The sequence below is a fragment of the Coregonus lavaretus genome (assembly GCF_964263955.1).
Source record: "Coregonus lavaretus genome assembly, contig: HAP1_SCAFFOLD_984, whole genome shotgun sequence".
Classification (NCBI taxonomy): Eukaryota; Metazoa; Chordata; class Actinopteri; order Salmoniformes; family Salmonidae; genus Coregonus; species Coregonus lavaretus.
The window spans coordinates 118,488-142,373 of record NW_028163472.1 but is presented as its reverse complement, the minus strand read 5'-3'; the positions used below and the strand labels follow the sequence as shown (position 1 = coordinate 142,373).

The window sequence follows — 23,886 nt, the reverse complement described above, 5'->3', positions numbered from 1 at the left end:
TGGAGCCAAACTTGCAGTTACTGTTCCTTAGGCCTACTTCTAAAACGGAACACTTGTTACAGAAAATGAATAGAAATTACATTGACAGCAACACATTCAATTGTATGGTTAAAGTAGGCTATTAAGTCCAATTAAAATAACGAAGGGCATTCATTCATTCATTCATTCATTCAGGGAACTTCGAAAAAAACACTTGCAAAGCTGAGAAGGCCGCGTCTAGAATGTGGACTATTGTGCGTGTAAACGCTTGGGTTGGTAAAATAACATGCATTGCGTGAATTCTGCTATTAAAATTAAGTCAGAGATGCAATTAAAAAATTTACAATTCAACCTCAGCCACATGTAGGCATATAGGCCATGCTGAGAAAACGGGCTAAGGCTCCGTGACCTACAGGCCTACTGCACGGCTATATAGGCTATATTTTAGCAGTCAAGAGAGCGATATACAACAATAGTAGTAAAAGATAAAACAAAATAGAACATAGTCACACACTAAAATAAATAAAATGCCAACGTAAGAATCATGTATTTTTTAGAAGAGATAGCCCTACAGTTTACAGCCTATGGGACCAGACAAAGGAAAAGAGTGCTAAGATTGTGACATTTAAGGCTATATTCAAATCTAAGTGCATAATAGCCCTACTGTGTGTATGTAAGCTACTTCGGTCGAGCTTCAAGGGGCAAACAAGTTCTGTCCTGCGGGTCCTGTGCTGCTCAGCTGAAGGTTTTCGCACCGCTCTGTGCGCGTTTAAACGTTTTTCTCAGATGGCTACAGTGAAGTCCAGATCTACACAACCAAATTCTTTAATCAAAGTTGTAATTTGTTTTTTTTTACAGTAAATTAATACAATAATATGTGTTCTGTTGTTATTTCATATGCATATAAGCATAGGCCTGCTGTCATGAGGCTACGCAACTGATTCCAGGAAAACGGGCCAGTAAATTGCACTGTGACCTAAGTTTAAGATTTTCATCTCAAATAAGTCAAACAGTCACTCAAATTAGTAATTTTCCATTTAGATAAATAGGCCTTCATATAATGCAATGACTTGTCAGCAACAAAACTGTTTCAAATGCATAAAAACATTAGCCAAAGCATATGATCCAAAATCGCTTCCTTGTGTGCCATATTTTTCATTTCTAAAATAATAAATGTTGTATCAGTATATAATTTATTCTTCAACCACTGTCAACACATATCTGAATTCCAAACCAACGGAGGGAAAGGCCTCAATGTTAGGCCTATGTGAATAAATACCACCTTAAATTTACGCACAAAGCAATGACATTTAATTTCTTCCCTTTGCCGTCCACAATAACCATAAAAAGGAATATCAAAACCAACACTCACTTTTGTAGGCCTATTTATTCACCTGTATTCTGCCGTAAAGGTATCTCGTTAAAAAAGCAAAGATCAACTTAACCAAATTAAAATAAAACAAGCAACCCTTACAAATGTATGCATAGGCCTATACAGTCAGCTGGTCAGATGTCAAAGGCCTATAAAGTCCTCATAGTTAAATGGCATATTTCTCCCTTCATTGTCTAGTCCTGTAAGGTTGCCTACGTTGTGTGTCAAATTAAAGAAAACTCTAGGACTATAACTTTCCCCATACTCGACTACATACAAGGTATCTACAAGTATTTGTGCTATAATTGTATGACCCCAACACAATCAAATATTGAGGGAAAACGGGCATGCATTCCCGCCTTCCTCCGAAATAATACACCTCTCCTCCTCTATTTCTTATATCCTTATCAACCTAAAAACTACATTAATCGATTGGAAATGTAAAACTATATTTCAACTAACTCAAGACGGACATTTTCATGTGACAACAGAACAGAAGCCTAAAGCTGTGAGCCGGGCTACAGCTGTCGTGTGGGTTGAATGACAAGCACAGTGACAGTCCTCAAACACCTCCATAGCCACCACAACTATCGCAACAAAGTTAGAAAGATCGTTCATTTCTACGCTAAAGCTCTCCAAAACTAATACATGCAATGCTGGTTCTTTTACTTAGTTTATATTGTTGTGTAATTATTGTGTTTTTAAATAGCTATAGGACAGCGTAACAGGCGACCAATGTAGGGATACCGCGAGCCCCATTCCATTCTGAGTTCTTCTCTCCCCTCCTTTTTATATCAAATAGATTCAGGAGAAGCGCCATTTTCTCTTCTAACCATGTGTAATGAAACGCACAAGAAAGCCTGTTGGAGAGATGCCATTAAAGAAGGGTAAGAGCGAGAGAGAGCAGAGAGAAGCCGAACACACCATCTGAAACGAGCGGATAGCGAAAAGGTCCCTAAAACCAAATTATTGACAAGCGGCACAGTCCAGGGAGAACGACAACATCAAAAACCAACAACATCCGGAGAGCTAAAGTGGAGGCTGGATACCAAAGAAAGGTAGAGTTTTTACCTGTGTCAAGCAGTAAGGGGAGTACATGGTTATTTTAGAGTTCATAAAGTGGAATCTTATTCAAGTTGGATAGAAGTTGGAAGTCCGCTGCATGTGGTACTGCATTGCAAATCGTTCCGCTGTGCCCTTCGCGCTCACTCTATGCTGTACCACTAACCCCGCCTCGAGAGCTGAAAGTGAAAGCCTACACAAACTTTGGGGGAAAGTTTGTGACCTCTTTCCGACACACACTCCCCCTCTCTCTCCCTCTATTTCCCTATCAAATATTCATATGTAAATCTTCGAGCTTTATAAAGATATGATCGTGTTGGAGTTGGAGAGAGAAAAAATCAAACTTAAACATCAACCAACATTGACCGCAATTATAACGTTGAAACAACTACTGACCCTGATCGTGCCAACTGCCAAGTTCTTACCCATTATTAGTGCATTTGAGTGTGTGAGTGTGTGTGACAGGCATTTGAACATCTTTCTCACACACATTGTAAAGACAGATATTCTTCCCTTAGAGTCAAACATACAACACTTTATAAAGTGTAGCCCACTCTAACAATAGGCTAGACAACACCACTCCAATCAAACAGGGGTAGCCAGCACTTACAAACAGCACATCTCACAACTACCAGAGCAACTCAACATGACTTAAGCCTACCATTTTCCCCTCTGGTAGGGTATAATGTTCAATGCATGTACAAATGTACGATCTTAATTTGACCTATATTGTCACAATAAAAAATTATCAGGAACAAAAGAGTGTTTTAAATTAAGATCCTACATCTGTAAGTCACTTTGTATAAAAGCATCAGCTAAATATCCTATTACTGTATGACTAAAATGTAAAATGTAATGTAAATGTATATATTACATGATGTATAAGGGGACCTAACTACAGTACTACAGAATACCAAACCTGTTTAACCCCAGCCTTCTGTTATAGTCATCTACAGGCTAATAGAAAGGCTGTTTAAGAGTCAGCCACAACTGGACTTGTGTTGTCTGACGAGAACATAGTTCTGTTTTTAATCAACGACTGGCTGGCTGGCTGGCTGGCTGGCTGGCTGACTGGCTGACTGGCTGGCTGACTGGCTGGCTGACTGGCTGACTGGCTGACTGGCTGACTGGCTGGCTGACTGGCTGGCTGACTGGCTGACTGGCTGGCTGAGTGGCTGACTGGCTGAGTGGCTGACTGGCTGGCTGACTGGCTGGCTGACTGGCTGAGTGGCTGACTGGCTGAGTGGCTGACTGGCTGACTGGCTGGCTGACTGGCTGGCTGACTGGCTGACTGGCTGACTGGCTGGCTGGCTGGCTGGCTGACTGGCTGGCTGACTGACTGAGTGGCTGGCTGACTGGCTTATCCTTAAACACCCTGGTCCCGGTTCAGCTTGTTTATCATCTTGGGTCAACCTCACGTTCTGTATGTATAGCTGCAGGGAGAGCATATGTTGCACACACCCTGTCAATTACACTGCTTCTCCTGCATCCCACCAATTCACCCTTGAGGTGAGGAAGGAGAATGTGTTCGATTTGTATGTGTGTCTGTCTGTGTGTGTGTGTGTACAAATAGGTCTGTGTGTGTGTGTGTGTGTGTGTGTGTTTAGGGGTGCGGTTTTGGAGGGTTAGAAGTCACCCCGGAGCACGAGCGCCAAGTTACGTTTTTGGGAGCCGTTGAAGCCCAGTAGATTTATGAGACTTCAGCCCCATGCAGCACTGTGCATTAGGAATGCTATGCAGCCCCTACAGGACACAAACACACACACACACACACACACACACACACACACACACACACACACACACACACACACACACAAAACAGAGAGCATGCACATTCATACACACACACTATACTACACTCTGTGGCCAATTAAAGAGAGCTGAAGAGATAGAAATAAAGATTGAGAGAATCCGAGAGAGAAAAAGTGAGGGGAAATCAGAAAGAGGGGGATCCAATTCCAAATCCCCCCTCTCCTCACCACACCCTGCGGCACAAGCCCAACAACTCCTAGTCTTTGTGCTCTGGCTCTCTCTCTCTCTCTCTCTCTCTCTCCATCTCCCTCTCTCTCTCTGGCTCTTTTTCCCTCTCTCCTTGGCTGTCTCAATCCCTCTCTCTGGCCATGTCCCAAATGGCACCCTATTCCCTATATAGGGCACTACTTTTGACCAGGGCTCATAGGGTTCTGGTCAAAAGTAGTGCACTATGTAGGGGATAGGTTGCCATTTGGGAGCATCATCTCTGTATTCATCACAGGTTGTTCTCTTAACAGAACCTCTCACCACAACCACTAACAACCCAGGAGTTCTAGAGCCCCAAATGAAGGGAATTCTGAACTCCCACAGACACGCACACGTATATGAGCAGACACACACACAGACGGACACACGCATGTGTCACACAAGCCCACGTTTCACACACACACGGACACACATGCACACACAGACATACACACACAATCTCCCATGCATCAAACAACCTATTTTGACCGTTAGTAAGTTACCTCAAACCCCCAAACCCACAGTGCAACGGTTAGAGCTAGTTTCTCTAGGCTAAATCTGCCATTAAAAAGCACATGGGAAAACCATATGTCATCTAACTATAGTTAGGGCCTTGCGGTTGGTGTGTGTGTGTGTGTGCTTGAGTTTTCGTGTGTGTGTGTGTGTGTGTGTGTGTGTGTGTGTGTATGTATGTATGTATGTGAGTGTGTGTGTGTGTTTTTTTTATGTGTGTGTGTGTGTGTGTGTGTGTGTGTGTGTGTTAGGGCCTCGTCGTTTCTTCTTTCTACACACTGAAGGAGTACGGCAGTATGCATACTTGCTGTTTACCATTGCCTGTGGCTTGGCTATTACATACTGGAAAGTGATGTAGCATACTGATCAAATCATTAGCACGCTCAATGTGCCAGTCTGGTGGCTGGAGTCAGAGACCTTCAAAAAGAAAAGCTGAGGGAATGTACCGAGCACAAAACAATAGGCCTACATGTATACTGTGCAGAGACATGACACGTAGACATGTAGAATACTTGCAGCAATGTATATGTGAATACACATGGCTCAGACTTTCCAAATAAATAAATAACAGAAGGGAAAACAGTGTACTGTACTGTTGATCAGTAAGTATGATTTGTGTATAAATGACATATTAATATGTGCATTATATGTTTTGAATGCTGAATGTGTTGTGGACATTTTCACTCCATGATGCAATTACCATATAATGGAATGACCTACAACCTATGTGATAAATATATTTTGATACATTTATATTTTGATAAATATATATTTATATTTTGATATATATATATTCTGGGCCCTGGTAAAAAAACAACAACTATAGTGACAGTTGTAGTGACGGTAACAGGTAGTAGGGAAATATTGTGTGTGTGTGTGTACGTACCCTGTAGGAATCAGACACTAGAAAACACTCGGGCATCCCGGGGCCTCTGGAAGGATCTTCATTCACCAGGTACGTGTCAGTGGCCTGAAACACAATAATTTATTAATTGTTGATTGGATTTATATACATAACACAACACAACATAACATAACAACACACATTTCAAACTCACTTGTAGGCCTAAATTGCATTGATGTATTAGTTTAAGGCTTATCGTTAAGCAGTCTGAATAATCCTAGGAAAAACAGCTCCTGTTCAAGGACTTGGTACTATAGAGAACGCATTTTGTTTTACTACTGAAACATTCTGTTCTTCACCTACTTTTTTTCCTCCCATTTTGATTATATATGAATAAATTAACATACAGAACACAATTAAAAATGAAAGAATAACCACAGAAAGATGATGTATAGGCAGTTCATTATTCTATTGTTCACCTTGGTCACCATGAGGTTGGTACAAATCAGAGCTTTGATTACATTTGAATATTATCCCCTACAATAGGGTTTCCCAAACTCAGTCCCACACGGAAATGACAGTTTGCATGCCAATAACTCAAGTCAAGTTTCAACACATCCTGTCTACATCTTGGATGGAGGCTTTTATATCTTCTGTCTGGTCAGTGTACTAACTAGTCTGTATTCAGAGGGGACGTGTACAAAGTAGTCTGTATTCAGAGAGGAAGTGTACAAACTAGTCTGTATTCAGAGGGGAAGTGTACTAACTAGTCTGTATTCAGAGGGGCTTCATTTGTATTCTAAAGGAAGGGAAGGCTCTGGCAATGGCCTGGAGTTGTGAAAACGTGTGTGTGTGTGTATTTGTGCACTTCAGTATGTGCACGCGTTCCAGTTTTTGTGTGTGTGTGCGCTTCAGTGTGTTTGTGTGTGTGTGTGTGTGTGCGCTCCAGTGTGTGTGTGTGAGATACAGCTCCCTTCCCTTCCAGTTCTGCTGTGATCGGGCTAACCCACTCCACTCCACTCCACTTTGCTGACTGGAGCCCAAATCCACAGCCAGGTAGCTAACCGCACAGTTCTGTGAAATCCTATTTACATTTCACAACTTTCACGGATAGAGCAGGAGAAAGAAACACACACATTGTTGCCAAACCGGTCCCCCCCCCCCCCACTGTATACATACACAGAAAAAGCCTACCTGGTAGTCTGAGTTTATATAATATACGCACACGAGGGCAAACATAATCACTAACACATATATGCATTTGTACATGCCCAAGTATGCCCTCTCTGACACTACACACACACACACACACACACACACACACACACACACACACACACACACACACACACACACACACACACACACACGTGCAGTGCAGACACAAAGCCCATAATAAGAGCCAGACGTTGGCAGACCACACAACCCTGAGTTGTGGTGAAAACAAAGGCTATTCATATCCCTCCATTCGCAATGAACGCTCTCTCTCCTTCTCTCGGCCTTTCGCTCTCTCCATTCCTCTCTCTATCCCGCTCTCTCGCTCTCCTTCTTGCTAGGCGGCAGGTAGCCTACCGATTAATAGCGTTGGGCCAGTAAATGAATGGTCGCTGGTTCAAATCCCCGAGCCAACTAGGTGAACAAATATTTTGATGTGCCCTTGAGCAAGGCACTTAACCCTACCTGTGCCTGTAAGTTCCACTGCATAAGAGCGTCTACTAACATGTAAATATTATTCTCTTTCTTTCACTCTCTCCTCCTTTCATTTTTTTATTGGGGATAATCTGTGCCCACAATGTTCTTTTTATTTATTGCGTATTGTGTGATTTCTAATCATCTTTATTAGCACATAAGCTTATTTTTACGGCGAGGCCCTCGTTTTTAATGTAGGCACACTGCTCTCATTGTTGAGAGAGAGGGGGAGAGGGAGAGAGAGGTGGATAGGGGGAGAGGGAGAGAGAGAGAGAGAGAGAGAGAGAGAGAGAGAGAGAGAGAGAGAGAGAGAGGGAGGGAGAGGGCGAGAGAGAGAGAGAGAGAGAGAGAGGGCGAGAGAGAGAGAGAGAGAGAGAGAGAGAGAAAGAGAGAGAGCGGAGAACACTGAGCTGGGATAAGAGGGAGAGAAGGAGAGGGAGAAGGAGGGAGAGGTGGCCCACTGATAACACAATGCATGATGGGAAAGGGATGCTGCCACCCAGTCCAGTGCCAGGACACGTGTTAGATAGCAGGGCTTGGTCTTATTGGCCAGTGCTCCTCATGGACCTTAGCCACGGCACCTGTGTGTGTGTGTGTGTCTGGGGGTCTGCCTGTCTGAGCCGAAAGCCCACTGCTAACACTGTAGCCGGCCCCTAATGCATCACCAGGTGCACAGGCCCTCTGTGATTGGACGTCCCGGGCAGAGACACTGTCAGTTGCTCTGATTGGCTAAGCCCAGACCCAAAATGCTACGTGTTGGCACTGGGCACATGGGCTTGTCCAATTGGCTGCTGGCTCGTTTACTGGTGTGTGTGTGTGTTTGCGTGTGTGTGTGTGTTTGCGTGTGTGTGTTTGCGTGTGTGTGTTTGCGTGTGTGTGTGTTTGCGTGTGTGTGTGTGTGTGTGTGTGTGCGTGCGTGCGAGGATGCTACCAGGACTGCTGAAAGATGGCGTTCTGCATTTGGATGGAGAAAGCCCAGTTACAGAATGAGGATATTGAAGGATGGCTGAATGATCGCAACAGGAAAACCTTTCTAATCATTCTATTGGGAAACAAATGGAAACCTCATCATCGCACAGTAAGAATAAAGATGAAGCAATCCTATGCTCTCTACCTGCCAAGGGAGGGACAACACAGACCCCACAATATACTGTCTCCCTTTGTACTGAACCAATCCCCCTTCGGTTCCGTCCCAAATGTATCTCCTCTATCCCTCTCTTATCAATGCTCATCCCTGAGCCATGTGTGAATGATATATTGTCCTGTATATACAGAACATATGCTTGGTCCATATGGCCAGCCCTGAGCACAAATATCTCAAAGCACAGGCTAATTAACATTTTAGAGGGAAGATACGGAGGCGTTGGAAACGGAGGCAGCGTCCCAAATGGCACCCTATTCCCTTTAAGGTGCACTGCTTTAGTCCAGAACCCCCTATGGACCCTGGCAAATGTAGTGCACTATAAAGGAATAGGGTCCCATTTGGGACGCTGACAGAGTCTCTGACCTGTTTGGAAGTGGGTCACCAACACTAACCCAATGCAAATGTGTTAATTGAGATATTCCTGAAAAAAAGACGTGAGATGGATATAGGATGAATGCTTTTGTGGGAAGATCCAGTTGGTTAAATAAATTGCCATCCAGCTTGGTATAACTGACAAAAGAGAGATTCTTTGTGGGGATATATTGTGGACCATATGGCCCAACTCTCTGGAGGTGAGATCTCCCAAAACCTGTACTGGAACACACTAATAACCACATGCGCAATCACACAACACTAATAACCACAATCACACAAACACGCACACACACCTCCACTGAGCTTTGGGATTGATCCTCAGATAGTTCAGTTTTAAAGTTAATTACTGGAACTGTATACATAATCACACACGGCCACACACACACACACACACACACACACACACAGCCACAAACACACACATCCTCTTCCACGTTCACACACATGCTGCCCAGCACTGTGCAGACCACACCACACCTGGCAGTTCATGCTGTTCTCTCCAAAACCAGTTATTCTGGCTGCAGAACAACCATCCCAACTATCCAACCATTGTCAGTTTCTCTCTTTAACAACCAGTCATTATTATCAGCATTATTGTTTTGATTTATTATTATCAATTTGGTGGCCGGGATATCACGATGCCAAATAAACACACACACAGAGCCGTACGTACACGCGCTCGCGCACACACACACACAGAGCGGTACGCACATACACTGATAAACCAAGGAAGCCAACCTGCATGAGATGGCAAGCACATCAAAGGCTGGGCCGAAACCGGTCTGTTCCAGTGTGTGTGCATGTGTGTGTGTGTGTGTGTGTGTGTGTGTGTGTGTGTGTGTGTGTGTGTGTGTTTGGGAGAGGGGGGTGTATGAAAGGCAGAAATGTCCTCCGTGTGAATCCCTGCCAGAGCCACCTCAGGGAGAAAATGTTGGAAAAATGTGATTTTTCACACCACTATCTCAGGGGGGTGAGGAGGGAGTATGGGAGGAGGACAAAAGAAGAAGAGGAGGGGGGAGGGAGGAGGGGGGAGGGAGGAGGGAGGAGGGGGTAGGTAGTGGTTGTGTGTATGGGTGTGGGGGGGGGGGGGTTCTGGAATGGATATGGGGCCTTTGCTAATTATTTCAGTCCACTTTTAAGGGTTTTAACATTATTTTCCTGGGTTCAGATGTTGAAGCCAAGACAGAGTGGTGCTGAATGTTGTTTTCTGGTTAATTGCGTAGCAGGTTTACACAATAGTAAACTGTGTGGTTAGAGATATATGTGGTCCACACATACAGTAGGTGTGTGGGGAAAACTCCTTTAGAAGAAAGTATCTGACCTCACTTCAGTGTAAATTAATGATGTGTGTGTGTGTGTGTGTGTGTGTGTGTGTGTGTGTGTGTACACGTTTACTATACTTGAGTACCAGAAGTCCTCACAAGAATAGTTAACCACCTACATTTCTGAGAATTGATTTTTCCGGACCTCACTTGAAAAGAAGTTAGGGTTAGGATTAGGGTTTGGTTCAAATTAGGGTTAGGGGTTAGTGGTTAGGTTTAGGGTTAGGCTTAGGAGTTAAGGTTAGGTTTAGAGGTTAAGGCTAAGGTTAGGGTAAGGGTTAGGTTTGGGGAAAATAGGATTTTTAATTAATCAAATGTTGGTCCCAAAAATGTCCACACAAGTATATTAAGACATAGCTGTGTGTGTGTGTGTGAGTGTGTGCGTGCGTGCATAGGCGGATGTGTGTTGTGTAGTCACGACAAGTACCATTACCCATAACAAGTGTGAGTGATGTGGGTGGCTGACAGTATGTGGGTGGCTGAATGAATAAAGCATTGACAATGTAGGCTAGCCCAGCAATTACCCTGACGAACTGATTGACAGACATACAGTAGAAAATCCCTCACATCATAAGAGTTAAAGGCAGACAGGACAGGGTGAACAAGTTCATACAGAACTGCATGGCAGCAGGAGAGAGTTACTGTACACCACCACGCCCCAGAAATGCACTATAAACCTGGCATGGTGACAAATACCCATTCTTTGAGACAGGATAGCTAGCTAGATGTAGGGTGAAGTTCCCCCAGCCTAGACGCTGATCTTAGGTCAGTTTTGCATTTCCGCCCCTAATGGTTAAGGTTAGGATTGGGGGAGGGAAAACTGATCCTAGATTTGTACCTAGGAGAAACGTCACCACAGAACAAATAGCTAACTTCTAGCACAGGTTATACCAGGGCTGTATTGTATCAATAAAGATATATTGTATCTATACCACGTGTTAAGTGTTAAGTGTTTAATGGTGGGAAAACGATTGGAACCATTTCCCTGTTTGACCGCTAGGTTTTATGGGTAATATGACAACTCCAATGTGGGGCTCTATAGTATCAATAAATATATACAGTGGGGGAAAAAAGTATTTAGTCAGCCACCAATTGTGCAAGTTCTCCCACTTTAAAAGATGAGAGAGGCCTGTAATTTTCATCATAGGTACACGTCAACTATGACAGACAAATTGAGAAAAAAAATCCAGAAAATCACATTGTAGGATTTTTAATGAATTTATTTGCAAATTATGGTGGAAAATAAGTATTTGGTCACCTACAAACAAGCAAGATTTCTGGCTCTCACAGACCTGTAACTTCTTCTTTAAGAGGCTCCTCTGTCCTCCACTCGTTACCTGTATTAATGGCACCTGTTTGAACTTGTTATCAGTATAAAATACACCTGTCCACAACCTCAAACAGTCACACTCCAAACTCCACTATGGCCAAGACCAAAGAGCTGTCAAAGGACACCAGAAACAAAATTGTAGACCTGCACCAGGCTGGGAAGACTGAATCTGCAATAGGTAAGCAGCTTGGTTTGAAGCAATCAACTGTGGGAGCAATTATTAGGAAATGGAAGACATACAAGACCACTGATAATCTCCCTCGATCTGGGGCTCCACGCAAGATCTCACCCCGTGGGGTCAAAATGATCACAAGAACGGTGAGCAAAAATCCCAGAACCACACGGGGAGACCTAGTGAATGACCTGCAGAGAGCTGGGACCAAAGTAACAAAGCCTACCATCAGTAACACACTACGCCGCCAGGGACTCAAATCCTTCAGTGCCAGACGTGTCCCCCTGCTTAAGCCAGTACATGTCCAGGCCCGTCTGAAGTTTGCTAGAGTGCATTTGGATGATCCAGAAGAGGATTGGGAGAATGTCATATGGTCAGATGAAACCAAAATAGAACTTTTTGGTAAAAACTCAACTCGTCGTGTTTGGAGGACAAAGAATGCTGAGTTGCATCCAAAGAACACCATACCTACTGTGAAACATGGGGGTGGAAACATCATGCTTTGGGGCTGTTTTTCTGCAAAGGGACCAGGACGACTGATCTGTGTAAAGGAAAGAATGAATGGGGCCATGTATCGTGAGATTTTGAGTGAAAACCTCCTTCCATCAGCAAGGGCATTGAAGATGAAACGTGGCTGGGTCTTTCAGCATGACAATTATCCCAAACACACCGCCCGGGCAACGAAGGAGTGGCTTCGTAAGAAGCATTTCAAGGTCCTGGAGTGGCCTAGCCAGTCTCCAGATCTCAACCCCATAGAAAATCTTTGGAGGGAGTTGAAAGTCTGTGTTGCCCAGCGACAGCCCCAAAACATCACTGCTCTAGAGGAGATCTGCATGGAGGAATGGGCCAAAATACCAGCAACAGTGTGTGAAAACCTTGTGAAGACTTACAGAAAACGTTTGACCTGTGACATTGCCAACAAAGGGTATATAACAAAGTATTGAGAAACTTTTGTTATTGACCAAATACTTATTTTCCACCATAATATGCAAATAAATTCATTAAAAATCCTACAATGTGATTTTCTGGATTTTTTTTCTCATTTTGTCTGTCATAGTTGACGTGTACCTATGATGAGAATTACAGGCCTCTCTCATCTTTTTAAGTGGGAGAACTTGCGCAATTGGTGCCTGACTAAATACTTTTTTCCCCCACTGTATTGTATTTATACCAGGGCTGTATTGTATCAATAAAGACACAATGCCTTTGGAAGGTATTCAGACCCCTTTACTTTTTCCACATTTTGTTAGGTTACAGCCTTATTCTAAAATGGATTAAATTGTTTTTGTTCTCTCATCAATCTACACACAATACCCCATAATGACAAAGCAAAAACAAATTTTTAGAATTATTTGGTAATTTATAAAAAATTAAAAACTGAAATAGCACATTTACAGTGCCTTGCAAAAGTATTCATCCCCCTTGGCGTTTTTCCTATTTTGTTGCATTACAACCTGTAATTTAAATTGATTTTTATTAGGATTTCATGTAATGGACATACCCAAAATAGTGAAGTGAAAACAAAATAATAACTTGTTTCAAACAATTCTAAAAAATAAAGAACGTAAAAGTGGTGCTTGCACATGTATTCACCCCCTTTGCTATGAAGCCCCTAAATAAGATCTGGTGCAACCAATTACCTTCAGAAGTCACACAATTAGTTAAATAAAGTCCACCTGTATGCAATCTAACTGTCACATGATCTGTCACATGATCTCAGTATATATACACCTGTTCTGAAAGGCCCCAGAGTCTCCAACACCACTAAGCAAGGGGCACCACCAAGCAAGTGGCACCATGAAGACCAAGGAGCTCTCCAAACAGGTCAGGGACAAAGTTGTGGAGAAGTACAGATCAGGGTTGGGTTATAAAAAAATATCCGAAACTTTGAACATCCCACGGAGCAACATTAAATCCATCATAAAAAAATTGAAAGAATATGGCACCACAACAAACCTGCCAAGAGAGGGCCGCCCACCAAAACTCACGGACCAGACAAGGAGGGCATTAATCAGAGAGGCAACAAAGAGACCAAAGATAACCCTGAAGGAGCTGCAAAGCTCCACAGCGGAGATTGGAGTATCTGTCCATAGGACCACTTTAAGCCGTACACTCCACAGAGCTGGGCTTTATGGAAGAGTGGCCAGAAAAAAAGCCATTGCTTAAAGAACACGTTTGGTGTTCGCCAAAGGGCATGTGGGAGACTCCCCAAACATATGGAAGAAGGTACTCTGGTCAGATGAGACTAAAATTGAGCCTTTTGGCCATCAAGGAAAATGCTATGTCTAGTGCAAACCCAACACCTCTCATCACCCCGAGAATACCATCCCCACAGTGAAGCATGGTGGTGGCAGCATCATGCTGTGGGGATGTTATTCATCGGCAGGGACTGGGAAACTGGTCAGAATTGAAGGAATGATGGATGGCACTAAATACAGGGAAATTCTTGAGGGAAACCTGTTTCAGTCTTCCAGATATTTGAGACTGGGACGGAGGTTCACCTTCCAGCAGGACAATGACCCTAAGCATACTGCTAAAGCAACACTCGAGTGGTTTAAGGGGAAACATTTAAATGTCTTGGAATGGCCTAGTCAAAGCCCAGACCTCAATCCAATTGAGAATCTGTGGTATGACTTAAAGATTGCTGTACACCAGCGGAACCCATCCAACATGAAGGACCTGGAGCAGTTTTGCCTTGAAGAATGGGCAAAAATCCCAGTGGCTAGATGTGCCAAGCTTATAGAGACATACCCCAAGAGACTTGTAGCTGTAATTGCTGCAAAAGGTGGCTCTATAAAGTATTGACTTTGGGGGGGGGGGGGGGGGGGGTGAATAGTTATGCACGTTCAAGTTCAGTTTTTTTGTCTTATTTCTTGTTTGTTTCACAAAAAAATGTATTTTGCATCTTCAAAGTGGTAGGCATGTTGTGTAAATCAAATGATACAAACCCCCCAAAAATGCATTTTAATTCCAGGTTGTAATGCAACAAAATAGGAAAAATGCCAAGGGGGGTGAATACTTTCGCAAGTATTCAGACAGTCAGTACATTGTTGAAGCACCTTTGGCAGCAATTACAGCCTCAAGTGTTCTTGGGTATGACGGTACAAGCTTGGCACACCTGTATTTGGGGAGTTTCTCCCATTCTTCTCTGCAGATCCTCTCAAGCTCTGTCAGGTTGGATGGGGAGCATCGCTGCACAGTTATTTTCAGGTCTCTCCAGAGATGTTAGATCAAGTTCATGTCCGGGCTCCGGCTGGGCCACTCAAGGACATTCAGAGACTTGTCCCGAAGCCACTCCTGCGTTGTCTTGGCTGTGTGCTTAGGGTCGTTGTCCTGTTGGAAGGTGAACCTTCGCCCCAGTCTGGGGTCCTGAGCGCTCTGGAGCAGGTTTTCATCAAGGATCTCTCTGTACTTTGCTCTGTTCATCTTTGCATTGATCCTGACCAGTCTCCCAGTCCCTATCGCTGAAAAACACCCACACAGCATGATGCTGCCACCACCATGCTTCACCGTAGGGATGGTGCCAGGTTTCCTCCAGACGTGACGCTTGGCATTCAGGCCAAAGAGTTTAATCTTGGTTTCATCAGCCAAGAGAATCTTGTTTCTCATGGTCTGAGAGTCTTTAGGTGCATTTTGGCAAACTCCAAGTGGGCTGTCATGTGCCTTTTACTGAGGAGTGGCTTCCGTCTGGCCACTCTACCATAAAGGCCTGATTGGTGGAGTGCTGCAGAGATGGTTGTCCTTCTGGAAGGTTCTCCCATCTCCACAGAGGAACTCTAGAGCTCTGTCAGAGTGACCATTGGGTTCTTGGTCACCTCCCTGACCAAGGCCCTTCTCCCCCGATTGCTCAGTTTGGCCGGGCGGCCAGCTCTAGGAAGGGTCTTGGTGGTTCCAGACTTCTTCCATTTAAGAATGATGGTGGCCACTGTGTTCTTGGGGACCAATGCTGCAGGAAGTTTTTGGTACCCTTCGCCAGATCTGTGCCTCGACACAATCCTGTCTCTGAGCTTTACGGACAATTCCTTCGACCTCACGGCTTGGTTTTTGCTCTGACATGCATTGTCAACCGTGGGACCTTATATAGACAGGTGTGTGCCTTTCCAAATCCTGTCCAATCAATTGAATTTACCACAGGTGGACTCCAATGAAGATGTAGAAACATCTCAAGGATGATCAATGGAAACAGGATGCACCTGAGCTCAATTTCGAGTCTCATAGCGAAGGGTCTGAATACTTCTGTAAATAAAGGTATTTCTGTTTTGTTATTTTTATAAATTAGCAACATTTTCTAAAAAACTATTTTTGCTTTGTCATTATGGGGTATCGTGTGTAGATTGCTGAGGATGTTTTTTTTTTTTTAATCCATTTTAGAATAAGGCTGTAACATAACAAAATGTGGAAAAAGTCAAGGGGTCTGAATACTTTCTGAAGGCACTGTATATTGTATTTATACTAGGGCTGTATTGTATCAATAAAGATGTATTGTATTTATAACAGGGCTGTATTGTATCAATAAAGATATATTGTAGCTGTGTTTCATCCCAGGAAGCTGTTCCCTTCTTTCTGTCCTTGTTCACTTCACTTGTCTCCAACTTCAGCCCAGCACTACCACACCTGATTCCTGTAATCATGGTCCAGACTAAATATCATGATTACCGAATATTTGAATGATTATTTGAAACAGGTGTGTTAGTGCTGGGCTGGAACAAAACCCTGCATTACCCACCCAATATACTGTATCTCCGGCACCATGTAGTGAGAGAGATCCCTATAGGCCAACACTATACATTTAGTTACACAGTAATGAGGGAGATCCCTATAGGCCAACACTATACATCTAGTTACACAGTAGTGAGGGAGATCCCTATAGGACAACACTATACATCTAGTTACACAGTAGTGTGGGAGATCCCTATAGGACAACACTATACATCTAGTTACACAGTAGAAGGCTGGTATTAATGTATATAACACAATAACTCTGTCCCTACATGTCTGTCTTTACCCAGATACTCTTACTAGTGAAACCACACTCTCTAACAACATGAAACCACACTGTGGTAACTTACTAATGAAACCACACTGTGGTAACTTACTAGTGAAACCACACTCTCTAACAACATGAAACCACACTGTGGTAACTTACTATTGAAACCACACTGTGGTAACTTACTAGTGAAACCACACTCTCTAACAACATGAAACCACACTGTGGTAACTTACTAGTGAAACCACACTCTCTAACAACATGAAACCACACTGTGGTAATTTACTAGTGAAACCACACTGTGGTAACTTACTAGTGAAACCACACTCTCTAACAACATGAAACCACACTGTGGTAACTTACTAGTGAAACCACACTCTCTAACAACATGAAACCACACTGTGGTAACTTACTAGTGAAACCACACTCTCTAACAACATGAAACCACACTGTGGTAATTTACTAGTGAAACCACACTGTGGTAATTTACTAGTGAAACCACGCTGTGGTAACTTACTAGTGAAACCACACTCTCTAACAACATGAAACCACACTGTGGTAACTTACTAGTGAAACCACACTCTCTAACAACATGAAACCACACTGTGGTAACTTACTAGTGAAACCACACTCTCTAACAACATGAAACCACACTGTGGTATGTGCAGTCCACAATAATGTTTCTCCTGGTTACAATCACCTCATTGTTTCCCACAATAGGCTGATCCTGTGGAGTAATTTGCTTCTGAGCTCTAATACAGGGAGAGTTTACCACAACGCATTAGATTACAAAACACAAGCGTTTCAATGGGGCATATAATGTTAACACACGGGTGAGCCCATAGAAATAGAATCCAGATATTCAAATCAGTCAAATGTCATGGTGATGACGTGATGTCGAGGTTCACGCCCCCTTGCCAACTCACCAATGACAATACTGCACTTGACAGACGAGGCAGTTCAAAGTCCAAATCTGAGACTAATAATAAGCACAATATAGACTACAGGAAATCTTGTCAATGCTGTTAATGATGTTTTGTGTTGAATTATCGTGCTCATTGATGCATGAACTAACCATTTGTTAGGATACATTTTTCTATCTCTCAGGAACTTATTTTTACAACCCTGGCCCTCTACAGCAGGGTTTCGCAAACTCGGTCCTCGGGATCCCAAAGGTACACATTTTGTTTTTTGCCCTAGCAGTACACAGCTAATTCAAATAATCAACTAATCATCAAGCTTTGATAATTTGAATCAGCTTTGTAGTGTTAGGGCAAAAACCAAAACATGCCCCTTGGGGTCCTGAGGGCCGAGTTTGAGAAATGCTGCTCTACAGTATTTGCTAAGTCACCTATAACTTAGGGCTGGCACAATTACCATATGGTTAAGGATGAAGACCCTCATGAAAGTAAAATAACCGTCATAACCGTTAAAAAAAAAAAAACTTTTGTGTGGAACAAACAGCTGACTGAAGACGGGAAGGCTGAGCATTCGTGCTGACTGAAGACGGGAAGGCTGAGCATTCGTGCTGACTGAAGACGGGAAGGCTGAGCATTCGTGCTGACTGAAGACGGGAAGGCTGAGCATTCGTGCAGTTGAGTCCGTTTTGGCCTTAACATGGACTCTTAACAACGTGATGAAACTTTGTTGCTCCTTGTTGAAACAAGCAAACTAGTCTTCGGTTGCCTAGGCACAATGCAGCAGCAGCACATAGAACTAGAATGAATAGAACAGACTTGGAACCTCTAACACTGGAAATTTGACTGGTAAACTCATGGGTACACTCAATAATGTATATGGTAATGTAGAATGTTCATTCAAATGATGTTAACTGATGTGGCTCATGCAATGGAGCGTATTTTTTGTAATGTCAGTTTAGTTGAATCAACAAATCACAGCACATATTTTAGCACCTATCTTTACTTCCTGTTTTGCTCCTATTTGCTCCTATGGGGCTATTTGAACGGTTATTACGGTGACAGCGGTCATTTGGCTGGCCAATTGCCATCATCCAAAATGCCATGACCGTCACAGCCCTACAGTATAACGTGTTAATGTATTGTATTATGTTTGTATGTTTGAGAGTCAGTGATGTGAGATTCCATGTGTGCAGGTGAGAGCCAGTCGGACTGACGGATTGTGTAGACTGAATAATGCTTGGTGCCGTAGGGCCAAATCACATCAGACACTATCCACACACACACACACACACACACACACACACACACACACACACACACACACACACCACACACACACAGCCTATCAAGTAGTACATTTCAGAGGTGGGTGTTTGCCTCAGAAAGCAGGCTTCAAGAGAAGGCCTAGGGCTAGGCTAATATAACTCCTAATGTGACTGGGGTGTAGGTTACAGTATACTATTACTGATGCTGCCTGAATAATATAAATAAAATGCCATTTTTTCATTCATGGTAACTATGGACTTAAAATACATTATTATTAGTGGCCTCTTGAATAATAATAACTTTTCTATATACACTGAGTGTATACAAAACAGACAACAAAATAAAAAACTCAACAGAGCTATCAAAAGACTAATGCATCTGTCCCTTTACATATGAAATCATATATTAACGAAGAGTTATGATACAGAGATTATAATGGTAATCCAATATGGTTATGAACAGTCAGAGTTAAGGAGAGGAACACCATCCTAATATTGAGTTGCACCACCTTTTGGCCTCAGAACAGCCTCAATTCGTCAGTGCATGGACTCTACAAGGTGTCAAAAGCATTACACAGGGATGCTGGCCCATGTTGACTCCAATGCTTCCCACAGTTGGGTCAAATTGGCTGGATGTCCTTTGGGTGGTGGACCATTCTTGATTCACACAGGAAACTGTTGAGCGTGAAAAACCCAGCAGGGTTGCAGTTCTTGACACACTCAAACCGGTGCGCCTGGCACCTACTACCATACAGTACCCCGTTCAAAGACACTTAAATATTTTGTCTTGCCCATTCACCCTCTGAATGACACACATACAAAATCCATGTCTCAATTGTCTCAAGGCTTAAAAATCATTTTTTAACCTGTCTCCTCCCCTTCATCTACACTGATTGACTGTAAGTCGCTCTGGATAAGAGCGTCTGCTAAATGACTAAAATGTCAAATGTAAATTTAACAAGTGACATCAATAAGGGATCATAGTTTTCACCTGGATTCACCTGGTCAGTCTGTCATGGAAAGAGCAGGTGTTCCTATATAGTATTCCTATTAAATTTTATTCAATGTCATATATTATTCTAGTTATTATTAGCATATTATTATTATAGCTTGTGGTAAGGTAACCACGTGCTTCTGGCAATAAAAACAAGTCTGATATCCATTGGATGGTTTGAACGGCGGGCCTATGAACTATAAACACTCCAATACTGAAGGCAAATATATACCCGCTTCCCCCTCCCTTTGCGCGAGGCTATATGAAGTGTCATCAACCACGCAACTCAATTAGCCGACCATTGATGAACATACAACCGACAGGCTACAGAAAAAAAGACAATTCAGCAAGTAGGAGGAAGAGAGAAAGAGATTGGGATTATTTGTGTATTAGTAGGCATATTGTACTCTTAGACATTTACTGCACTGCTGGAGCTAGGAACAAAAGCATTTCGCTGCCCCTGCTTTAACATCTGCTAATCTGTTTATACATACACGACAAATACACTTTGATTTGATTTGAAAGAGATGCACCCCAGACACTGAAGCTTCTAAAAGGTTGAACATTGGGTCTCCAACACACAAGAACCACCCGCACTGTCCCATATTCTGGCCTGTCAAACTGCTCTCTTAGAACAATAAAACATGCTGTCGTCGCATGTGTTATTCGTTGGTTATTCCTTTTGATGTAGGCTAACCACCGCAGAATAGACCCAGTTTCCCGCCACTTTGTCATCACATGGATTTTATATTCAGATGACTATTTTGTTCTCAATGTTTTTTTAGTGTTTTTTTTTATATAGCCTCATATTTATTTTGACTTCGATAATAATAAATAATAGGCCTATAGGCTAAATATTATAAATGTTATAATAAATGTATAATAATTTATCATAATAAATTATCATATAAATAATAACAGGCCTACATTAAATCAAAATCGTGGTTAAATAAAAAAGTGTGAGAAAATAAATGTGGGATAATAAGCAGTTTATGATATTCAGACACATCACAATAACAAAACGGAGTGGTTACCACTGGCACCTTGTCTAGCCAATTATAGCAAACACGATGGATACAGGTGAGCTTTGCTTGCATTGTGGTGCTTCACTTTTGACAGTTTAGTGACAAGCAATTTCACTCAACTCTCTGAATCAACATACGAACCTGCACACATACACACACAGTAACACACACGCGCGCGCGCACACTAAATAAAATAATATTACTTAAATAATAAAATAATACACCTGCAGGCCTATACTAAAGTAATTCGTCTAATCAATAACAAATACTCCACTTTTGACTGACTGAGAGGTAGATTTTTACTGACGTGAATCAAATAAATCCCCTCTTATATTAATTGTAACATAATGAGAACATATTGTTAAAGTGTAAAGGTATTCTACATTTCAACCTTAGAAATAATACGGCAATACTTTGAAAGGCCTTCTCCAGTGATATTATTAATTTACATCACGTACCATTATAGCGCAGGGAGATGTGCCAACTCTCTCAAAGACCCATTTTACTTTAAAAGTTCTGCTTCCAGAAAAAGTGAGAGAGAGGGTGAGGGAGCGAAGAGGGCGAGAGAGCGCGACTCGGTTTTTTCTTCGATGTTACCGGAAGCAAAAACAAGTCCTTTAAACAAGTCGGCCTGTGGCCCAGAAAACGGTATTTGAAAAAGTTAGTCTTCTCTTCTGCGAGAGAAATGGAAAGGAAAGACAGCGTAGCAGCAGCCTCCCTCCCTACTTCTCGTCGTTATTCTGGGTTCTTCTTTTCACTTGTTAGCACAAGTTGCATCCATCTTCAACGCTCGTCGTCGGCCCAAGAAGTTCGGGAGACGTTTGAGTCCAAGTCCTGCTGCCTTCAACACCGAGCGGTGAAAGAAAGTTCTGCAACAAATCAGTGACGTGAGAGAGACGCCGAACCACCAACAAACGTCTCACAAATAGGCTAAATACTGTGTGGACGGAGATAAGATTGAAAGTAAGTTTTTGTTTATGTATTTTCTCCCCCTTCAAAATAACAGCTCTCTCTGCTCCCGTTTCCAAAATATGTATCCAAACTAACACCAACACCCCTATCTCTTCCTCCACCGTCTCTCTTCTCCCTCTCTCTCACTCTTGATCCACAATCGGAGAGTCCCCTGGTCCCTCGCCTCCTCCTCCTCAAAGCGTACGAGATGAAAGAGACGTCTTCAAAATCATTATTGCATTGCCGAGATACCAGAATGCCTACACTTCAGCAACAAAGACCTGTCGAAAAATCCTCACGTAAAATGCTGACTGCTGAGGCGATAGCCTTAGCCTACGTTCCAATATCAATGCTGATGGTCGGTTTATTCCCCAATATCAGCGACACAAAAGGAGGTTAATGTCCCTTTAAAATTGAATAAGAATGAGGGCAGTTGTATAGCGTTATTAGCGTATGGGCTGGTCAGAGCGATCAGCCGGTCGTGGTCTCGTGGAAGCGTCGAGTTGGTTGAATTATTAATAACGCGAACTGTTCGCAGTCTGTCGCGGGGAGCAAGTGACCAGGGTAGCAGCTGGGGGTTTAGGAGCATTATGCGGGCTCGGGCTAAATCACGGGCAGCGGGGATTACGGGCTGCCTGTACTGTCTTGCGCTACCGTTACCAGCCGCAGAGGAACGGAGAGAGAAAGCGGGAGATGAGTGAGGGATAGTGGTGTCAGGTGTAGACTAGTGGAATAGTCCTGGTCAGGTCAGGTCAGGTAGTCAGTTCAACTAGGAACTTTACCCATAGTGACATATTCATTAACTGCAGTCGATAGAAACCTATTAACAATGTCTACATTTTAAAAATGACGTCTTTAAAGGTCATCTGGGTCAGCTAAAGTTTCCAAAGTGACTAGAGTACACGTCCTTTGGCAGTGCCACAAACTTGGTGAGGTGAGGCAGCGCGCGCTAACTTTGCTCTGAGGCCTCCCAGATATTCTCATAAAAACGTCCCAAAGTTCAGAGCCTATAGAAAATGATATTTAATATGCATGGATCATGGATGCAATAGCAATTGAATTTGGAATATCCTACACTGGAACATCCAAAAAAAGGTTCTGGATAGAACCAAAAAGAGTTCTATGCTTACTTCATAAATGTTACCCTTAAGGTTCTAGAACCGAAATTGGTTCTATATGGAACCAATTTTGGTTCAATGAAGAAGAACCCCTGGGGTTCTGATCAAAGAACCCTACAAAATGGTTCTATATAGAACCTTTAGGGGTGCCATATGAAGCAAGCAATATAAACCTTTTTGTATCACAGACAAAAAGTTGACCTTGAAGACACAAGCTGAGGAAAGTTTAGGCCATCCACCTAAGCTTATTTAGCTAACAGGTGCAGCACAATTGATGTGACATTACTGAATTCAGGAATGGAATTTAACCCATGCAGTTGGGTTTTTTGTTCTCTGTCTGTCCTGCATGGCTATACTTTTCGGGAGTTCGTGCAGTTTTCTAAAATGTATATAGGACTGAAATGCCGCTCATTTGCAGCCATAATCACATTTGCAACGCAGGTTGAAGACACAAACACACCACATATAGGCCTACACACATGCGTAAAATAAAAATAAAAACCTGCTAAATAGGCTATTTATGTACTTTTGATAAATAACGATAATCAGTTTTTTGGATTAATGTCCACTGCTTATGTTATTATTTTTGGGTTGATACTATCCGGACTAAAATCTGGAGCTAGTCAACCAGACATGCCACATATAGCGTAGGCCTAAGAAATACACCCATTAACATGGGTGGGGGCCAACACATGTATGTGTTATTGATAGGCTACATATATCTTTATATTTTGGTTTGTTTGAGAGTAAAGATAAGTATCCGGCCTAAAATCTGAAGCTATTCAATCAGACACGCAATGACATTCCTGCAGCACATCACATC

The 23,886-nt window shown here is 42.7% G+C and overlaps 1 protein-coding gene across 1 annotated transcript in view; it reads right to left on the bottom strand.

The window, feature by feature from the left end:
- LOC311118085 (nuclear factor 1-like) overlaps positions 1 to 22,487 on the bottom strand; it is a gene marked incomplete at its 3' end in the record, with an annotated part of 52,342 nt that extends 29,855 nt beyond the window's left edge. Inside the window, exons 1-2 of the mRNA XM_084192959.1 lie at positions 21,453 to 22,487; positions 5,814 to 5,897 (exon numbers count right to left, since the gene is read on the bottom strand). Coding sequence (XP_084049085.1) covers positions 5,814 to 5,897; positions 21,453 to 21,455 — 87 coding nt within the window. The remainder of the gene's footprint in view (positions 1 to 5,813; positions 5,898 to 21,452) is intronic.
- Positions 22,488 to 23,886: the final 1,399 nt, after the last annotated feature.